The 14,166-nt window shown below is 48.6% G+C and overlaps 1 protein-coding gene and 1 long non-coding RNA gene across 7 annotated transcripts in view; one reads left to right on the top strand and one right to left on the bottom strand.

Moving 5' to 3' along the window:
* The window catches only part of LOC140387981 (uncharacterized), a 137,335-nt gene extending 124,956 nt beyond the window's left edge, over positions 1-12,379 (top strand). Inside the window, exon 4 of the long non-coding RNA XR_011934045.1 lies at positions 12,150-12,379. This is a non-coding gene — a long non-coding RNA (uncharacterized lncRNA). The remainder of the gene's footprint in view (positions 1-12,149) is intronic.
* Positions 1-14,166, bottom strand: part of LOC140387979 (mitogen-activated protein kinase 11-like) — an 84,378-nt gene that overhangs the window by 35,810 nt on the left and 34,402 nt on the right. For 5 of the 6 annotated variants that reach the window (XR_011934042.1, XM_072471404.1, XM_072471401.1 and 2 more), the window contains exon 5: positions 8,598-8,627. The exons of the other annotated variant lie outside the window; for it this stretch is intronic. Coding sequence is in view for 4 of the 5 variants with exons in the window: in XM_072471404.1 (XP_072327505.1) it covers positions 8,598-8,627 (30 nt within the window). In the remaining variant the exon portion in view is untranslated. The remainder of the gene's footprint in view (positions 1-8,597; positions 8,628-14,166) is intronic. 6 annotated transcript variants of the gene reach the window in all.

The raw sequence follows: 14,166 nt of genomic DNA, 5'->3' as shown, positions 1-14,166 counted from the left end.
TACTGATTTGACTTGCTTTGGTCCCATTAAACTTCCACTTAGGGAAGCCACGTGATGCAGGAGCAGAACTAGCAGCTTTTCTACAGGCTCTGGTGCCGCTCGCCTTATAACTCATCTTTTATTCACATGCTTACCCAACCTAATCTGAACGTTAATAATTGGTAGGATGTCCCTGGAAGACTTTTGGTTAGGTTTTGGAGAGAAAATGCCAAAGAATGTGAAGAAATCCAGAGATAAAAGGGCGCAGTCAGATTTGGCGGGGCTGGAGCCACCTATTCAATATGGCGTCTTGATCCTCGAGCGGACTCTCGACCCGGCGCTCGCTGAGGCGCTGAAAATGTTGCGGAGATTTGAGTTGGGTGAGGAACATATTAAATGGGTTTAGGAGCTGCATCATAGACCCTTGGCGGCAGCACTCACAAATGGTTTTACATCCGAGCACTTTACTTTGCAGAGAGGGACTGAGCAGGGTTTCACCCTTTCACCCTGCTGTTTGCATTGACTACAGAGCAGCTGATGGAGGCTATTAAGTGGGACCACTTGATCCTGAGGCTGGGCTGCTGTGGGGAGAGGCAGCATAAAATTACATTTTATGCAGATGAAGTGCTGCTGTTTGGGTCATAGCTGGGTGTCTCGGTTCCCACTATTATTGATGTGGTGGATAGATTTAGTGCCTTCTCCGATTACAAGATTAATTTGACAAAATCAGAGGCTATGCCAGTGGGTGGGTTGAGGGGCAAACCTACCCCCTTGCCAATTTCCCTTTTAGGTGGCTCCTGTTGGGGTTTAATTACAATTACCTCTTCATTTATGCAGGTTATATGGGGCTAACCTTCCTCAGTTGATTGCTTCTATTACATGGGATTTAACTAGTTGGTCTTCCTTGCCGGTTTCATGGCTCTGCAGGATTGCCTTGCTTAAAATGAATGTGTTGCCTAGGTTGCTGGACCGCTTGCAGATGTTGCCAATGTTGTTGTCAGCTAAGGTCTTAAAGGAGATTAATAGAATGATCAGTTCATTTCTTTGGAATAAGAAGAAGCCTCGTTCAATGTTCGCCAAATTGGTTTCGGCCGGGGTGGTGGTGGTGTGGGGGTGGGGGGGGGGGGGGGGGGGGGGTCCGACTATTAGGCCATATCACCTGTCCTTTCACCTTCGATTTATAAGGGATTGGGGTTAGGAAGGACCCCGCCTCCATTTGGCTCGATATTGAAGTGCAGATCAGTCGATTTAGCCTTTGTTATTATATAGAGACAATAGGAAAGGTTTGCTGGGTGCAAAAATCCTATTACTTTTAATACTCTTGCTGCATGGAGAATGATCCGCAAACTAAAAAGGGAGATCTAAACCGACTACCGCTCCCAGCCTGGGCAGCCCGGATTTCCCACCAGTTCTTTTGGGCTATGGATTTGATACTCGGGAGCGATAGAGGCATTTGTAGGCTGCGAGGAATGTTCAGCGATGCCTCCTTGTCATCCTTCGAGCAATTATGTCAACAATTTGACATTCAAAAACACTGCTCTTTTAAGTATCTGCGACGCCGAAATATCTCACGAGATTCATCTGAACCTTGTGAGATGTTGCGAACTACATCTTGCTCATGCTGCTGCAGGCTGCCACTGTGCGCAGTCGCAGCCACGGACCCAGCAATTATCCGTCCTGCTAGCCCCCAGCAAAACGGGGAATCAGTGGCGGTTTTGTACCATTTGCTGCCGTAAAACGCCACCATTCCCTCGCCGGCGTGGGGACATAGCCCTAGAAACAGAGAATCCAGCCCTTTATCTTGAATAAGACTACCCTGCGTCTTAACTCCTCTATTTCCCTGGCAGAAAAAATTCTGATTTCTGTGGAGCCTCAACAAATGATTGGCAAGTGATACCTTATGTTCTAGATCCTGTGTTAGTACATGGGTTACTTTGCAGTCTTGGGAAAAAGACTTGGCAACTAATATTGACGAGAAGACATGGGGCAGTGTGTGTGATTATGCAATAACATTTCGCTTTGCAATAGAATGATGGAAACTCCGTCTACAATTCTGTACCGTTTGAAATATAGGTTTGATCCTGCTATATACCAATGTGCCTAAAGCGCCTCGTATTGGAGGATAATTCTATACACTGCAAATGGACCTGTATTAAAGGTTCAATACTATTGGTCTTGGGTAGTCAGGGAGCTTGAGAAGATATTTGACAGAGCCTTAGAGCTTAATCCTTTGTTCCGAATTCTGGGTCTTCCAGATGGATGAATTACAGACATTAACATTTTTTTAAAGAAATACTTTTATTCAAATTTTTACATATTTTGAACAAACCCCCCCCCCCCCCGCCTTACAGAAATAAGAAAAAACAAAGAACACATAAATAAACATCTTATAGCTATATCACGTATTCCCCCAATATACAAGCCCCCCATGAAACGATAATAGTAAACACAAAGTACCCACCCCCCCCTCCCCGTGGTTTGCTGCTGCTGCTGTCCACCTCCTAACGCTCCGCTAGAAAGTCTAGGAACGGTTGCCACCGCCTGAAGAACCCTTGCACAGACCCTCTCAAGGCAAATTTTACCCTCTCCAATTTAATGAACCCTGCCATGTCGCTGATCCAGGCTTCCACGCTTGGGGGCCTCGCATCCTTCCACTGTAGCAGAATCCTCTGCCAGGCTCCCAGGGACGCAAAGGCCAGAATAGCGGCCTCTTTCGCCTACTGCACTCCCGGCTCATTCAATACCCCAAATAGTGCGAGCCCCCAACTTGGCTTAACCCGGGTGTTTACCACTGTAGACATCGTCCTCGCAATGCCCCTCCAGAACCCATCCAGCGCTGGGCACGCCCAGAGCATGCGGGCGTGATTTGCTGGGCTCCCCGAGCACCTCCCACACCTGTCCTCAGCCTTGCCCCAGTCATGTGTGCCCTGTGCAGAACCTTAAATTGTATCAGGCTAAGCCTGGCGCAAGAGAAAAAAGAATTTACCCTACCCAGGGCGTGCGCCCATGTACCCTCGTCTATCTCCTCCCCCAGCTCCTCCTCCCATTTACCTTTCAGCTCCTCCACCGAGGCCGCCTCCTCCTCCTGCATCACCTGGTAGATCGCCGAGACCTTGCCTTCTCCAACCCACGCCCCCGAGAGCACCCTATCCTGGATCCTACGTGCTGGCAGCAGTGGAAATTCCCTCACCTGCCGCCTTACAAACGCCCTTACCTGCATGTGCCTGAAGGCATTTCCAGGCAGGAGCCCGAATTTTTCCTCCAACTCCCCAAGGCTCGCAAACGTCCCATCTATAAACAGGTCCCCCATCCTTCTAATACCTGCCCTGTGCCAGCCCAGGAACCCCCCATCCATTCTCCCTGGGACAAACCGATGATTCTCTTGGATCGGGGACCACACCGAAGCCTCCGCCTCCCCCCTGTGGCGTCTCCACTGCCCCCAAATTTTCAGGGTCGCCGCTGTCATGATATACACCAGTATATCATGGTGTAGATACACACACACTGATGGACACACAGCAAGTCCAATCAACACACAGAACACCGCAGCCAATCACCAGTTAGAGCACACTCACTAGAAAGACAGGGGGCATCATAGTTCCCGCTCATTCGGGATGCTGCCTCCTACAAGGACAGAGCTTTCAGTTCACAGCACAGGTCCTCACCATGTGCTGAGTGCATAGACTGGTTCGGACAGGCATAGGTCTTTAGTTTAATCTAACATCATGTTAACCCACAGTGAAAGTATGTTCAACAGTTTCTAACTTAATAAAATAGTGTTGCACTATTGTAAGTGTTGGTGGCCTATATGTGTTCCACGGATCCAGAACACCCAACACATCAGCCGCCACCACTGGACTCGGTGTCGGCGGGAGGGCAGCGGTGCCATCACCAGCACTCCCAGGCTCGTGCCCACACAGGACGCCATCTCCAGCCTCTTCCACGCCACCCCCTCCCCCTCCATTAACCACTTGCGTATCATCGCCACATTGGCAGCCCAGTAGTACCCACACAGATTAGGCAACGCCAGCCCTCCTCTGTCCCTGCTCCGTACCAGAAACACCCTTCTCACCCTCGTGGTCTTTTTCGCCCATACAAACCCCATGATGCTCTGCTGACCCGCTTAAAAAGGGCCTTAGGGATCAGGATGGGGAGGCATTGGAATATAAAAAGGAGCCTCGGGAGCACAGTCATCTTTACCGACTGCGCCCTACCCGCCAGGGAGAGTGGCAGCATATCCCACCTTTTAAACTCCTCCTCCAACTGCTCCACCAGCCTCGTCAAGTTGAGCTTGTGTAGGGCCCCCCAGCTCCTGGCCACCTGGATCCCTAGGTACCGAAAACTCCTTTCCGCCCTCTTCAGTGGAAGCTTGTCTAACCCCCTTCCCTGGTCCCCTGGGTGTATCACGAAAAGCTCACTCTTCCCCATGTTGAGCTTATACCCGGAAAAGTCGCCAAACTCCCCGAGCATCACCTCCGGCATCCCCCCCACCGGGTCCACCACATACAGAAACAGGTCGTCGGATACAGCGATACCCGGTGTTCTTCACTCCCCCCTGCACCAGTCCCCTCCAGTTCCTGGACTCCCTCAAAGCCATCGCCAAAGGCTCAATTGCCAACGCAAATAGCAGGGGGGAAATGGGGCACCCCTGCCTCATCCCCCAGTACAGCCGAAAGTATTCCGACCTCCTCCGATATGTGGCCACCGGGGCTTCGTACAGTAACCTAACCCAACTAATGAACCCCTCCCTGAACCTCCTCAACACTTCCCACAGGTACCCCCACTCCATCCTATCGAAGGCCTTCTCCAAGTCCATAGCCGCCACCATCTCCGCTTCCCCCTCCACTGCAAGCATCATGATTACATTTAGGAGCCTCCGCACATTGGTGTTTAGCTGCCTTCCCTTCACGAAACCCGTCTGGTCCTCGTGGATCACCCCCGGAACACAGTCCTCAATTCTCCCTTGCCTCATTGAAAGTCCTCACTAGTAGTGGGCCCAACAGGTCCATATACTTCCTGTAAAATTCCACCGGGAACCCATCTGGCCCCAGTGCCTTCCCCGCCTGCATACTCCCCAGACCCTTAATCAGCTCCTCCAGCCCTACCGGTGCCCCAAGCCCCGCCACCTGCCCCTCCTCTACCCTCAGGAACCTCAGCCGGTCCAGAAAGCGACGCATGCCCCCCTCCTTCATCGGGGGCTCAGATCTATACAGCCCCTCATAGAAGTCTCTAAATACCCCATTTATTCCCACCGCACTCCGCATCGTGCTCCCCCCTTTATCCCCAACTCCCCCCAATATCCCTCGCTGCCTCCCACTTACGAAGCTGGTGTGCCAGCATCCGGCTAGCATTCTCCCCGTATTCATACACCGCCCCTTGAGCCTTCCTCCATTGCACCTCCCCGTTCTTGGTAGTCAAAAGGTCGAACTCGGCCTGGAGGCTTCGTCGCTCCTCGAGTAGTCCCTCCTCGGAGACCTCTGCATACCTCCTATCTACCCTTAAAATCTTCCCCACCAACCTCTCTCTCCTCTCCTTCCCCTCATTGTGGGCCCTGGTGGAGATTAGCTCTCCCCTAATCACCGCCTCCCAGACCACCCCTACCTGCACCTCACCATTATCGTTAACCTCTAGGTATCTTTCAATGCACCCTCGGATCCGCCCGCTCACCTCCTCATCCGCCAGCAAACCCACCTTCAGGCGTCACAGCAGGCGCTGGTCCCTCTCCTCCCCTGGCTTGAGCTCCACCCAGTGCGGGGCATGGTCTGAGATGGCTACGGCCGAATACTCCGTGTCCTCCACCCTCGAAATTAGTGCCCTGCTCAAAACGAAGAAGTCAATCCGGGAGTAGGCTTTATGGACATGGGAATTCCCTGGCCCCCGGCCTAACAAACCTCCATGGGTCCACTCCTCCCATCTGGTCCATAAACCCCCTCAACACCTTGGCCGCCGCCGGCCTCTTACCTGTCCTGGACCTAGAGCGGTCCAATGCTGGATCCAATACCGTATTAAAGTCCCCCCCCCATTATCAAGCTCCCTGCCTCCAGGTCCGGAATCCGGCCCAACATGCGTCGCATGAATCCGGCATCGTCCCAATTCGGGACATACACATTCACCAAGACCACCCGCACCCCCTGCAGCTTACCACTCACCATCACGTACCTACCTCCCTTGTCTGCCACGATGCTCAGCGCCTCAAATGACACCCACTTCCCCACCAAAATCCCCACCCCTCGATTCTGTGTCCAACCCCGAATGGAAAACATGCCCTACCCACCCCTTTCTCAACCAAACCTGGTCTGCAACCCACAAATGAGTCTCCTGGAGCATGACCACATCTGTCTTCAGGTGCGCCCCCCCCCAGCTAGGTCCCCCCCCCATAGCACTCCCATAAGTCATCTGACTCCTGCTGACTCCGGCCGCTACCGCCACTCCATCGACACCCACAGTGTGAGAATGTCCCCCCCCCACCTTGTCCATCAGCGGGCGCTCCTCTCCAGCACCACCCCTCCCCCCGCCTCCTTCCTTCCCTAGCGTGGGAAAAAGCCCGCGCTTTCCACAAAGACGGCCCCGCCCCCCTGCCGCCGCTTCCTTTCGCGGCCTGATCCCAGCTCCCCCCACCTCTGGCTTCCCCTCTCCCCTCCCCCCCCCAATGGAGCCCCCTCTTCCAACCACCGACGCCCACACTCTCCACCCAGCACCCAAAAAAAAAACACAGTACCAAACAGAGCAGAACATCCCCCCCCAAAACACAACAATCACATCAATCCCCTCTCGACATCCCCTCGCAACCGACCCTCAATCAGAGTCCAACTTTTCGGCCTGGATGAAGGTCCACGCCTTTTCCAGCTTCTCGAAGTAGTGGTGGCGGTCCTTGAAAGTGACCCACAGTCGCTCTGGTTGCAACATTCCAAATGTCACCCCCTTCCGATGCAGAGCCGCCTTAGCCCGATTGTACCCGGCCCTCTTCTTGGCCACCTGCGCGCTCCAGTCCTGGTATATCCGGACCTCTGCATTCTCCCACCTGCTGCTCCGCTCCTTCTTTGCCCACCTTAGGACACACTCCCTGTCCACCAAGCGTTGGAACCGCACCAGCACCGCCCGCACGGCTCGTTGGGCTTGGGCCTCCTCGACAGGACTCGGTGGGCTCCCTCCAGCTCCAGGGACCTCGGGAAGGCCCCCGCGCCCATCAACGTGTTCAGCATCGTGACCACGTTTGCTCCAACATCCGACCCCGCCACTCCCTCCAGGAGACCCAGAATCTGCAGGTTCTTCCTCCTCGAGCGATTCGCCATGTCCTCGAACTTCTGCCGTTTCGTATGCATCGCCTCGTGCACCTCTACCTTCACTGCCAGGCCCAAGATCTCGTCCTCGTTCTCCGAGGCCTTTCGCCGCACCCCCCGGATCGCCGCCCCTTGGGCCTTCTGGGCCTCGAGCAGCTTGTCTATCGAAGCCTTCATCGGCTCCAACAGCTCTGCCTTCAATTCCGTGAAGCAGTGCTGGAGAAACTCCAGCTGTTCCTGCGACCACTGCACCCATGCTGCCTGGTCTCCACCCGCCGCAATTTTGGTTTTCCTCCCTCGCACCTTTCGCTGCTCCAAAACTACTTTTTTCACCGCTCCACTACTGGTCCAATCCATAAAGTGCTGGGGAAATCGTATTGTCACCTTCCCACACTGGGAACCGTCGAACAAATGCCACTGGGGGCCCTAAAAAGAGCCCAAAAGTCCGTTTCTGGCGGGAGCTGCCGAACGTGGGACTCAGCTCTGCATAGCCGGAACCGGAAGTCAATTACAGACATTAACAAAACAAGCTTGTACAATATCGTAACTTTTGCAGCTCATAAAAATATCCACTGCTCCTGGATCAATGACAAGTACCCTTCAATTCAAAGTTGGCATCAATTAATTATGCAGCATGGTAGCACAGTGGTTAGCACTGTTGCTTCACAGCCCCAGGGTCCAGGTTCGATTCCCGGCTTGGGTCACTTTGCGGAGTCTGCACGTTATCCCCGTGTCTGCGTGGGTTTCCTCCGGGTGCTCTGGTTTCCTCCCACAGTCCAAAGACTTGCAGGTTAGGTGGATCAGCTATGGTAAATTGCCCTTAGTGCCCAAAAAGGTTGGGTGAGGTTACTGGGATAGAGTGATGGTGTGGGCTTGGATAGAGTGCTCTTTCCAAGGGCCAGTGCAGACTCGATGGGTCGAATGGCCTCCTTCTGCAGGGTAAATTCTATTATTCTATGGAGTGTATTTCTGTGGAATCCCTGAAATTGGTGCTCCCTTCTATGTCAGATGCATTCCTTAAAGTGTGGGACCTCTATCTCAAACTTAGAGGCTACGCCTTGCCTGACCTGCTCCAGTTAAGTTTCCCTCGAGCCATATTGTAAGTGTTGATCTCGCAATACATGAAAGTGAGCGGCCTGAGAAGTTATCCAATCTTAATTATATTTGTACTAACTCTTGTTCTGTCCTGTATCTGTTTTGCATTCAACATGTTTTGTTTTTGTTTGTTGCGTTATTTGTAAAAAATTTAATAAAACATTTTTAAAAAAGTTTACGCAGTGCATGCAGAGATCAAAGTATTTTACACAGGGTACAATGTATAATAAAAACTCAACTTACTCTGTGAATGATACCAGCTGAATGGATATACTGTCAGAAGAAAAATAGGAAATAAATGACATTGTAAATCAAAAGCCTCATCACCTTTGTATATTCTGAAATGGAACTTGAATCTGCTGCATTTTTCTTGTTGAAATCAACCATTTTGTTTTCAAACAGGCAAATTGCCAAAGGGAATAAGTAAGTCTAACTTTAAGTTTGACAAACTGTTTCTTCCACAAACATTGAGAGAGGTGACTATACTGAAGGAAAATGGTGCCTATATGTTAAAGGATGACTATATAGAAGGATGGCTATGTAATAAAGGAGAATGGTGTTTATATACTGAAGGAGAAGGGTGCCTATATCTTGAAGGAGAAATGGGGCTGGATTCTCTGCACCCCGATGGCGAAATCGCGGCCGGCGCGGGGAATCCATTTCTCCGCACGGAATTGGGACCGGCGCCGGTTCGCCGATCCTGCGGGCCCCATGGCCGCCCGGAACCTACCTGGGGCCATTGCTGGAAGCCCGCTCCACCATTCTCCATCCCAGACCGGCCGAAGTCCCGACCGCGTGGATCAAACGTGGTCCAGTCGGTCGTGAAACTAGTGTGGCGGCTGCGGACTCAGTCCGCGGCCGACCTGGTCGGGGATGGGCCGATCGGAGGTGCCTTATACGCAGCTGGGAAATGTTTGTGCAGGCATGGAGTAGGATCGTGCCTATATACTGAAGGAGAATGGTGCAGATACACTGAAGGAGAATGGTGCAGATACACTGAAGGAGAATGGTGCCAATATACTGAAGGAGAATGGTGCCTATATACTGAAGGAGAATGGTGCCTATATACTGAAGGAGAATGATGCCTATATACTGAAGGAGAGAGGTGTCTATAGACTGAAAGTGGTGTCTATAGACTGAAAGTGGTGTCTATAGACTGAAAGTGGTGTCTATAGACTGAAAGTGGTGTCTATAGACTGAAGGAGAGTGGTGTCGATAGACTGAAAGAGAATGGTGTCTATATAATGAAGGAGAATGGTTTAGCTCACTGGGCTAAATCACTGGCTTTTAAAGCAGACCAAGGCAGGCCAGCAGCACGGTTCAATTCCCGTACCAGCCTCCCCGAACAGGCGCCGGAATGTGGCGACTAGGGGCTTTTCACAGTAACTTCATTGAAGCCTACTCGTGACAATAAGCGATTTTCATTTCATTTCAATATACTGAAGGAGAATGGTGCAGATATACCGAAGGAGAATGGTGCAGATATACTAAAGGAGAATGGTGTCTATTGTTATGGGCTAGGGTTTAGAGAGCCCCAAAGTGTATCATGGAGTTCACCTGACCCACAACTTTTAATAGATTGTGGTATGGGGAGCACACGGCCCACTCTACAGGTGTGGTACAGCAGAAATGGAAAAGTATTTTTTTTAAAGCAAAACAATGTTTATTCTATGAATTCAAGTTAACCTTTTTAAAACAAAGTGAACAACTTAGCAACCATTAATTCAAATACAATCCCCAAAGAATACAACACTAATCCTTAATAACTTCCCAAACAACGTCCAGAAGACAAAAGAAACACCTTTTAACAGAAGCACATTAGATTTACATTCACTACTGATAACATTTATAATTCTGAATTCACCAAATGATCAAGTGATAGTCTTTTCATGGCAGAGAGATCAACAGTACACCTGTTCTGTCTGGCTTCAGCTCCAACACTAAAAACAAAACTAAAACACACCCTGCAGCAAACAGCCTAAAACCAAAGTTAAAAGCTGACAGACAGCCCAGCTCCACCCACACTCTGACATCACTGCAGTAATATGAGCAGCCAAACATTTCTTAAAGCGACATTCTCATGACGCCCCCCCCCCCCCCCCCAAGAAAAAAAACCCCATCTACTTCAAGATGGTTTCAATTTTCATCGTTTCACTATCCTTTAGGAAATGCACACAGTAAATATACTTTTTAGTTTCAAAAAACAACACACGCAAACAGGTATAATAATGTAGTCCATTTTTGTTTGTTCCTCCAACTAAAATCCCGCTCGATTGACAGTCTCTTTGAACAAGAAGGTCTCTGCACGATCCATCCATTTCTCTACGGCTTGGCATTTTTCTTTAAAGTCAGATACTTTAGTTCAATCTGATCACAGAGTTCCTTGTAATTCTCCAACACAGGAGCATTGGTAACTCTGCTGTCCATTGAAATTTTTGACGTTTCTTCAACAAGTCCATCAGTGGAGCAATCATGCTGCAAAACGTTTGCACAAATGTTCGATCAAATCTACTCATGCCAAGAAATGGCATTATTTCCCTTCGTCTTGAGGGTATCGGAAACTCAACAACTGTTGGTTTCACATCCTGTGTGACCATTCGACCCTGTCCAATTGTATGGCCAAGGAAAGTGACTTGGGCTTTTCCAAATTCACTTTTGGCTAGGTTTATCACCAAATCCACCTCCTGAAGTCGATCGAATAACTGCATCAGATGTTTTAAATGTTCTTTCCATGTCTGGCTGAAAATTACCAGATCGTTGATGTATACCGTACAATTGGGTAATCCAGAAATGATTTTGTTAGTTAACTGTTGAAATGTGGCTGGGACGTTTTTCATGCCAAATGGCATAACTTTGAATTGGTATATACCATCTGGAGTCACAAAAGCTGAAATCTCCTTCACCCTTTCAGATAAAGGTACCTGCCAGTAACCTTGAAGCAAATCCAGTTTGGAAATAAAAACTGATTGACCCACTTTCTCAATGCAATCCTCCAAACGTAGGACAGGATAAGAGTCCGTTCTTGCAACTGCATTAACCTTTCTATAATCCACACACGTCCGTTGGGTACCGCCTGGTTTAGGTACCATTGTAGCCACCTAAATTGGCCAACTCCTGATTTAAAATGGCGAATGGCAAAGGCTGATGGGAAAATCAGCCAACAAGACAGAACCCAGCGGCTGCAGGTTTGCTGTGTATTTACCTCTGCAAAAACCAGACAACATCGATACCAGCGGCCATCAGCATAACAAAGTAGCAGCCATCTGCATACTGATGAGCAATCCCCGGGAACAATAAGTAACTTTTTTGACACACAAAGCAAAGCCAGACTCCTCGGCGCCAGCAGGAGCCAACACAAAGGAGGTGAACGAGCACCTCAAGACCGCCCATCGATCAGGGAACCGCTCCAGTATTGGAGAAAATCGAACCAAGCGATTGGGACAAAGAATAATAATAATAATAATAATAATAATAATAATAATAATAATAATAATAATCGCTTATTGTCACAAGTAGGCTTCAATGAAGTTACTGTGAAAAGCCCCTAGTCGCCACATTCCGGCGCCTGTTCGGGGAGGCCGGTCCGGGAATTGAACCCACGCTGCTGGCCTTATTCTGCATTACAAGCCAGCTGTTTAGCCCACTGTGCTAAGCCAGCCCCTGGGACTGGCCATCACTTGGGACCAGGTACAGGGTCCGCCCCAAAAGGCGGGAAGACCCTGGTGACTATAAGAGTTGAGCCCCAAGTTCAAATCGCTCTTTTCACTCCTCTCACCACTCTCTTCTTTCTGCCAGAGTCACCCAGCAACGAACCAATATTGACCGTGACCGGTGCAGTGACTCCAGTGATCATCGAAATCGCAAGTCTTAACTCAACGCTCGCTACGAGATAGGCGCTCCTAGCTACCAATCCGTACCAACTTCGAATCCCGCAGGCTCAGAACCCAAACGAAAGGCCATTTGTTTCCCTGACCTGGTGGGCCAGTCCAAAGTTAAGTATAGGCCTGTTAGTTGTAGAAGTAGCTTAGACGTAGAATTTGTGCATGAGTAGCGATTACTGTGTATAATAAATGTGCTTTGATTTCAATCTTACTAATCGGTGTGTTGGATTATTGATCATTACTCGGACTTGAACCTCGTGGCGGTATCATAAAGATACCTGGCGACTCGAGAGCAAAGGTAATAAAACAGAGCAATTGAACTTAGGCAAAGTTAGCAACACCATCACTATGGGTGAGCTCCATTGGCTGCAAGCCACTTCAATTATCCCATTTTTAAATCATACTCTCAATCTCTTTGTTAACCTGTGCCAATTTTAAAGGGTTAAGTCTATATGGATGTTGTTTGATAGGAACAGCATTTCCCACATCTACATCATGTATAGCCATTTTAGTACTTCCTAATTTATCTCCACAAACTTGCCCACGTGACATCAATAACTCTTTCAGGTCAGTCCGTTTTTCCTCTGGAAGGTAACTCAGCAATTTATCCCATTTTTTAAGAACATCCTCGTTTTCCAATTTAATCTGAGGTATGTCAAATTCACAGTCATCTGGATTTCGTTCGTCACTTTGAGTTAGAATCATTAAAACCTCCTCCTTTTTCTCTCCTTCCCTATCAAAGTACCTTTTAAGCATATTCACATGACACACTCGGTGAGTTTTCCATCTATCCGGCGTTTTTACCACATAATTCACCTCATTTAATTTCCTTTCAATCTGACAAGGTCCACAAAACCTTGCTTTTAAAGGTTCACCTACCACTGGTAATAACACTAAAACCTTATCTCCACTGGCAAAACTACAAACTTTGTATTTCTTGCCTGCTACCCATTTCATCACATTTTGTGCAACTTTTAAATGTTGTCTAGCCAATTCACCTGCTCTATTTAATCATTCCCTAAAATTTGACAGGTAATCCAATAATGTATTTTCCGATTTCTCAGTCACCAATTTTTCCTTAATCAATTTAAGTGGTCCTCTTACCTCATGACCAAAAATTAGTTCAAAAGGACTGAATTTGGTTGATTCATTAGGTGCATCCCTAATTGCAAACAGTACGAATGGAATTCCTTTATCCCAATCCTCTGGGTAATCGTGACAATAAACCACATTGTCTTTAATGTCTGATGCCACCTTTCTAATGCTCCCTGTGATTCTGGATGGTACGCAGTTGATTTAAATTGTTTTATTCCTAAGCTATCCATAACTTCTTTGAATAACCTGGAGGTAAAATTTGATCCTTGATCCGTTTGTATTTCTGTGGGTAGTCCATATCTAGTCAAGAATTTAAGTAACTCCTCCACAATCCTTTTAGCTGTAATATTACATACTGGAATAGCCTCTGCAAACCTAGTAGACACATCCATTATTGTCAAAAGATATTGATTCCCACTTTTTGTTTTAGGAAGCGGTCCTACACAGTCAATTAGGACCCTTGTAATAGGTTCCTCAAATGCTGGAATGGGTAATAAGGGCGCTGGTTTTATCACGGCTTGAAGTTTCCCTATCACTTGACATGTGTGACATGATTGACAAAATTTAACTACATCTTCATGTAGTTCAGGCCAATAAAAATGTTTTTGGATTTTAGCTTGAGTTTTCCTTATTCCCAAATGACCTCCCACTGGTACCTTATGTGCAACTCGCAACACCTCCTTTCTATACCCTACCGGCAATACTACTTGATGAACTTCTGCCCACTTTTCATCCGCCTGCATATGTAAAAGTCTCCAATTTCTCATCAAGACATCACTTTTACGGGAATAACACTCCGGTATATACTCAGATTCCTCTTCCGTATATGCTTTGTG

The sequence above is a fragment of the Scyliorhinus torazame genome, chromosome 13 (assembly GCF_047496885.1).
Source record: "Scyliorhinus torazame isolate Kashiwa2021f chromosome 13, sScyTor2.1, whole genome shotgun sequence".
NCBI lineage: Eukaryota > Metazoa > Chordata > Chondrichthyes > Carcharhiniformes > Scyliorhinidae > Scyliorhinus > Scyliorhinus torazame.
Note: the sequence above shows the minus strand (reverse complement) of the source record. Positions and strands in the feature narration are given on the sequence as shown.